At 32.4% G+C, this 6755-nt stretch overlaps 1 protein-coding gene across 1 annotated transcript in view; it reads right to left on the reverse strand.

Annotated features, from left to right (window-relative positions):
* LOC124372560 (HORMA domain-containing protein 1-like) overlaps positions 1 to 5437 on the reverse strand; it is a gene marked incomplete at its 5' end in the record, with an annotated part of 31581 nt that extends 26144 nt beyond the window's left edge. The window contains 2 exon segments of the mRNA XM_046830962.1: positions 819 to 941; positions 5295 to 5437. Coding sequence (XP_046686918.1) covers positions 819 to 941; positions 5295 to 5437 — 266 coding nt within the window.
* Between the last annotated feature and the right edge of the window lie 1318 nt (positions 5438 to 6755).

Consider the following 6755-nt stretch of genomic DNA (forward strand, 5'->3'; position numbering starts at 1 on the left):
TATTCAGTTCTGTGGTTTATAGTAAACCACGGCCAATCAGAAACTACAGTTAGTTTGAACATTTGAGGTATGAGATGAGGGTCTTGTGTTTACATATTATTTTCCACTTGAATTTTCACTAATCAGAACATCTGTAACACCAGTCATACAATATCCTTAGGAACATATTCATTTATATCACAAATAGAGTGGGCCCTAGTAAACTCCTACTGTATATCATATATAAATTAGAGAGGGCTTCTTAGCCCTAACTTCGCCTGGTAAAACTAAGACATTCTTTACTTTACTTTCTTTTAATTTCATTCCATCAGAATTTTTAAGTATTTATATTACTGGCTGCAACTGATCTTTGTAGTCCATGTGGTAAATATCATTCAATCAGTGATAGAACTTTTCTTGTTATCCCTATAAAATCATTTTACCTTATGAGTTGGTGATCAACACAATCGAAAGCCTTGGACAAATTGCAAAAACTTCACAAACTGACTGCAACCCACCCAAAGCCTATAATACCCAATCTACAAACAATGACAACCAATTCTGTGTTCTTAATCTTATGTAAACCATGCAGTTTAAACTCATTCATCTATTCATCCTGTCTTGAGTTTGCTTTGTGTTACAAATGTTTGAAATACTATTCAAATGGTTTTTAATTTACTAAAACAAATTCTGAACATTACATTCGGTGTTTATATGATGTGTCCGGCTAATAACCATTTGAATTTACACCAAATTATTGTAAGAACAAATCATTTCCTCTTAATAATTAAATTCTACATAACCATAAAGATAGTCAACAAAAAATTTTAAAAAATTACCTTTCGATTCTCATTATAAACAAGATCTGGATGTGTGCATGATTTTTCTGAGTTGTCGGGCTCATGACAATTGACACAGATGTGATGTGGTATCTCCTGGTCATTCAGTAATTTATAACATGCCTGAAAACACACAAATTTTTTTTTAGTCCACCACACCTTCTCTTATACAATATAAATATACTAGATGAATATTGATATAGATAAATATACAATATGAACATACTACTGTTTATATTGTACATGTTTTTATTTATCAATTATCAACAGCAAAAAAGCAATAGCTGTATTTTGTGTAATGAAATCTAATAATGGCATTATTATTTTAATTTGTTGTCAACACTGTGAAGATGGCTTTAATGCCATCATATTTATCATAACATGAATAAAATGTTATAAAATTATAAAAACAAAGATGAAAAAATGTTATAACCCTGATATAGGCAAAGACCCAGAATTGAATGGTTATATCATATTACTAATAATAGTGCAACATATCGGATCTTCGAGAACACTTCCTAGCTTCATTGTTTATTATGTGTTTAGTCAAATAGTATTGAAACTGACCCTTCTGAGCAAGGAATGTTATCTTGAAAAATAATTAATTTACTTAATGGTTTAACCCATTGCGGATCACTGACGAGCTGGGCTTGTCACCCAGCGGCCGGGCCTAACGATGATGAGCTCAGGTCGCAAAAGCGGTCTGCTTTTAAGTTTCCATCCAAATAGTTCTTTTAATGTCTGATAGATCAGGCGATCGTCTTCGCTTGTCAACTAAGAGTGTTTAACAACAGTCTATGTTTAGAGTTTTCAAAAGTGTTATAAATATCCTATAGATCGCAGTTGTATGTCGAAGTTGAAAAATAATTCATATGACTTTACTCTCTCTGCTTTTTAGCGCTTTTGATTGGATGTTTTTCCTCAGTTGTTATTATAATACTTTTGAGGTTAGTGATACAACGAAAAGACGCAGACGTACATATGTACATATTGTCTGGGTTTAGTCTAGACAATGGCTCGGATGTTGTAATCACTTCGCCCGAGCCGCTTTATTTAGACTATGATTCAGACATCATCCCTGCCACCCTGGAACCTTGCTCACGTGTTATCATTCCTACATCACGGATACTCCAGCAGACCCATGTTCCATCTGAACGAATACCTTCACAGCTGAATTTTCTAGTATACAATAGCGAGCGATACGATGCGGCGCACTATTGCTGTTCGTACGGCCGCTGACCGTAAATTAATTCGTGCTCGCTGGTGCCCCGCGCGCCAAAACTACACAATCCGCAATGGGTTAAATGCTTGTTTGACATTTAATGATAGACAAACTATTGGTTAACATTCTTCTGTTTATTATTTGGAAACATTGAATCATAAATTGCTTTATACAGCTATTGTTATTCTGTTAAACAGTTGCTGTAATTTCTTACATATTTATACGCCTATGTCAGAGTAAATGTTCATATGGTGCAACTAAAAATAATATCAGTGTTTAGAGAGTTGTTATACAGGGGTAAAGGAGAAACATAGAGCTGGAAACTTTAAATTTTGTTAGTGCAAATAAAAACACATTTTAAAAACGTATTTAGTGGACTGCTATGCTTCCATGTGGACAGCCCACAAGGTCTCAGAGTAAAAGTTTTAATGAGAGCATAGGTCAAATAGCGTATCAAATTAAAGATCTTTATTAGAGGAATATAATGCCACAAACCTGACTTCAGAAGGTTGACTCAAACCAAAATGTCAGCTTATTGAAGTTTTAAAACATTGTTAGTATTAGATTTTGTATTATTTTCATATTATATGTGAAGAGCAAGTAAAATAGTGACAGAACAAATATAACAGCAAATTAAAGATTTTTATTAGTAACACACAGTTTGTTTTTATTTATTTATTTCTTAAAACACCAGAAGTCAAATCATGTTCACATAAGGGATAAATAATGGCCTCACACCAGACCTGAAAAAGTTTATCCACAAAAAATAACAGCTGATTATATAACCAGGAAAATTTAAAATGTTTACTTCTTAATTTTTTCATACCTTATTTACATTGTAAACCTCATAGATAAAGAACAGTGATTACAAATTTATCCATCAGCTGGGAAACCTGGGGTCCACCACTTTCACTAAAAAAAATCAATGTATACCTTACTAACAGTTTCTTTCCCTGCCATAGTTAATATTGATAATTTTGAAGTTTTCTTAAAAGAAATTTATCACCAGTCTTTATTTCTGTGGTGACAAATCTGAGTAACAGATTAGTTTTAAGTAAGTCTAAAATCCCCAAAACAAACATATTTTGTGATTTTTTTCTCACCTGACTAAGATTTTTATAAATCACATGATTTATATAGTCCAGTCAAATATGTTGGATGATCAAAGTGGCCATATCTCAAATAGCATTTGAAAACTCCAGCATTACATTTTTTTCTTTCATTGGGCATGCCTATCTAATCTACTATGCTTAGAAAACTGATTTGAACAAGATTCTTTTATAAATATTATTGACTATTGCTTGTAAGACAAACTTCAGGTTGAAACAAGCACTCCTTGAAACGAGAACCTGTAGAATAAGGGTCTTCCTAAACCGCAAAGTTGCAGAAATGTTATATTCACATTTCAAGTTTCATGGGATGGAGATCAATACGGGGAAAGAAAAATTGTTCTATGAGAAACCCTTAAAATTACCCATGATGGTGATACCCTATGGGTGACTTAATTAAGTGTCTTACATCAGGAGGAGGCAGGCCACAAGCAATCATGAATTTTCCAAACATCAATTTAATGGTTTTTTTCTTTGTTGTTTGGTAGAAATGGCCCAGATTTGACACATGTTCTGTATAGTTAAGGAGTTGAAGTATTACAAATTATTTAGTTGTGCCGAGAATAATAATATTTTTCTATGTTCTATGTTACATATCACAAATAGCTGATTATTACATGTGACTAAAATAATTAATAAAATAAAAGATAAGTCCACTTTATACTGGACACAATTTGAGTTATTTAATTGTGATAATCGCTAAAGAAATTTAAATCTATTGGCGATATTAATGAACGTCAAGGTAAAACATATTAGTTTGGGTCAGAGGTTGAAAGAGCTCACAACCCTGGTCCATAGACCTGGAAGCTGTAACGGATTGTCAGCCTTTTTATTTTATCTATAAAGAGAGAAGACATTGTTGGTGGTCCTCATGCTAGAAAGCACATGTTTTTATAAAATTTGATTATGAAATTTGTGAAGTGCCCATTGGAATTAATGACTGGTACTAACGAAACAATTACAAACAGAGCACTCAACTTCACTATCAAAACGCCTTAATAAAGTTCCACTCGCTGGAATAAGTGTCACTGAAATTTACAAGCACGTTTCAGCATTTTTCAGCTTGATTCAATACTACTAATGAACACGTGAATACAGACATAACTGTAACTAACTTGAATAACTACACTGACATAACCACATTTTGACAGCTGACAGTTACCTGAATAGTGACAGTGGCGCGACAAGCGGAGGTTATTCCGATGTTGTCGGTAGTTGACATGATTGCCAATAAATAGGACACTACAGTGCAGTTAACTGCAAATGAGTCAAAAAAATCAAATAGGTTCGTTGTAAAACTGAATTCCGGGACTATTAGATGTCCTGAGCCAATTTTTCGGGACAACATATGACATGTTAAAAAACCGGGACAATCCTGGTTTGGTCACCCTAATCTAAACTGAGGTGAGCGTTATGTCCTTCCTCGTCACGATCTTATTGTCAACAGCCTTCCTGGTGTACTTACATGACTCACTTACCCCCACCATCTCCCACCATTATGAAGTTCTAATATACGTATACATGGAGATTTAGTTAATATAAGTTTCAATTCATATTTTCAGTCTATTTTAACTATTTTTGATTATTTTTATTTGTTTTAAAATTTATTCAGACAGCATGATGGAATATGATTTCTGTTTGCAAACATTCCTTACCAATACTTATTTTTATGAATATTATTTTGTAATATTACTGATAAATATGACTAATTTATACAGTCTATCCTTAGATGTATTTTGAAATTTGATATGGTTAAAACCTATTGATAATTCATTGAAAAAGCCCACTCACAGATTACTAAAGTTGGTTTTTAAACAGTCTTGCATTCAAAACTACTGATATTTTTAGTCTACTGTAGGTGTAAAGTTGAAAATAAAGTATGGGAACAGAAAAGTAGACTGTAATTACTTTGCAATACATGAGAAATCCATACACATACATGAACAAAACACTAATATAAATATTAGAGTTTTCGAAATGAACATTGGACAAAAACACATTTCAGTGTTTCAAAAATAGATTTAGAATGTACATACTATGTAGAGTTCCATGATCTTCCATTTTTGTTAAATTTATTTTTTAGCTTGAAAGTCAGTTTCAACTATAGGAATGTGGAAATTAAGCTTAATAGTGAAAGAGACTGACCTTGTGCTGAAATTTAAAACAAGAAGAGCACTTGATAACAGCACTCGATTCATTGTTACAATCACAAATGCAGCTAATCTCCTTCTCTCTCAGACAGGTTGAGGACAACGTCTCTGACAAGGTCCTGGTCTCAATTTCTATCACTGGAAGAATTAGTACAAACAACATTAATTACAACTTTTTCGGATTCACTGGAAAATTATATTCAAATACTATAAAAACATAAGTACTATAGCAAAGAAATCATAAAATTAAATATTAGTGATATATGTTTGAGCATGTATGTGTCTGCATGTACAGAGCCGGTTTTTTAGCACTACTAGTGCCCTGGGTGAGATTTCTTCGGCGCCCCTTAACTGCAATTCAATTATATACGAAAAAAAGGCTACCCTTTTCGTCCGGCGCCTCTGGGCGGTCGCCCTACCGCGCCCTACCCTAACGCCGCTCCTGTGCATGTATCCTACTTTTTTTTTTAAGAGAGGCCAGTCTCTTTATTATTTAGATCCCCTACCATCAAGAGCCAAGGGTCTCATTAAAAAATTGTATCAAAAAGAATAAGAGAACGTTGTACTAAATGTAGAATAAATAACACAAATGAACAAAGAACTGGAAATAAGTAGGTAGGGAGTGCTAGTACTCACATTTTCACAAAACAGTCACCAAATTATTTGCTTAATGATAACCTTTTGTTTGTTTGTCCAGTGGAGAAAATCTTCTCCATAAAAAAGTACTGACGAATGCTCACCAGTTTTCCACATTGCTTCACAAGAGTGCCTTCTTAATTACGACCCCAGCAATCATTGCTGAGTTAGATTACATTGATGCTATGAAATCTTTTAAATTTATAGGTCTAAAAATGTACAATAAACTTTCCGATGACATTAAAATTGTAAAATAAGTGTATACCTATTAACAAAAAGGGGTATAGTTTTAATGAATTTGAATGCATTGACTCAATTATTAAAATACATGTTTAATCAAACAGCATTTCAGAAATTTGTGTTTATATACTTTTACTTTCATTTTTATTCTTAACAAAGGTTAAGACTAGCTAGTTTCTATACAGTTATACTTAATTTATCTTTTTAAATAAAATTATATGTTATTCTTTGGCGCTTAAAAGTTAAATTAATTTTTAAAAGGAACCTCAAAACTGGCTATTGCCATATAAGCCCCTAATGTTTTTGAGGAAAACATTTATGTTTTATTTGAAATATTAATGTTGTAGATTTATTTATTAAACATTACTAGTTTTAAGATTGTTATTTAATTGCCAATTTTGTACAAAGGTATTGTAAGAACGTTTCTTTCAAAAAATAAAAATAAATTTATTCTTATTCTTTAATTTTTTAAAAGAATTTTTAATTGCCAGAATCCTTTACATCCATCCAGATTGGATTTCATATAGTTTATTACATATATTCATACAATTCTCTTTATTCTTTTACAGGTAATGCCCCA

The sequence above is a fragment of the Homalodisca vitripennis genome, unplaced genomic scaffold (genome assembly GCF_021130785.1).
Source record: "Homalodisca vitripennis isolate AUS2020 unplaced genomic scaffold, UT_GWSS_2.1 ScUCBcl_3494;HRSCAF=9056, whole genome shotgun sequence".
NCBI classification, from domain to species: domain Eukaryota; kingdom Metazoa; phylum Arthropoda; class Insecta; order Hemiptera; family Cicadellidae; genus Homalodisca; species Homalodisca vitripennis.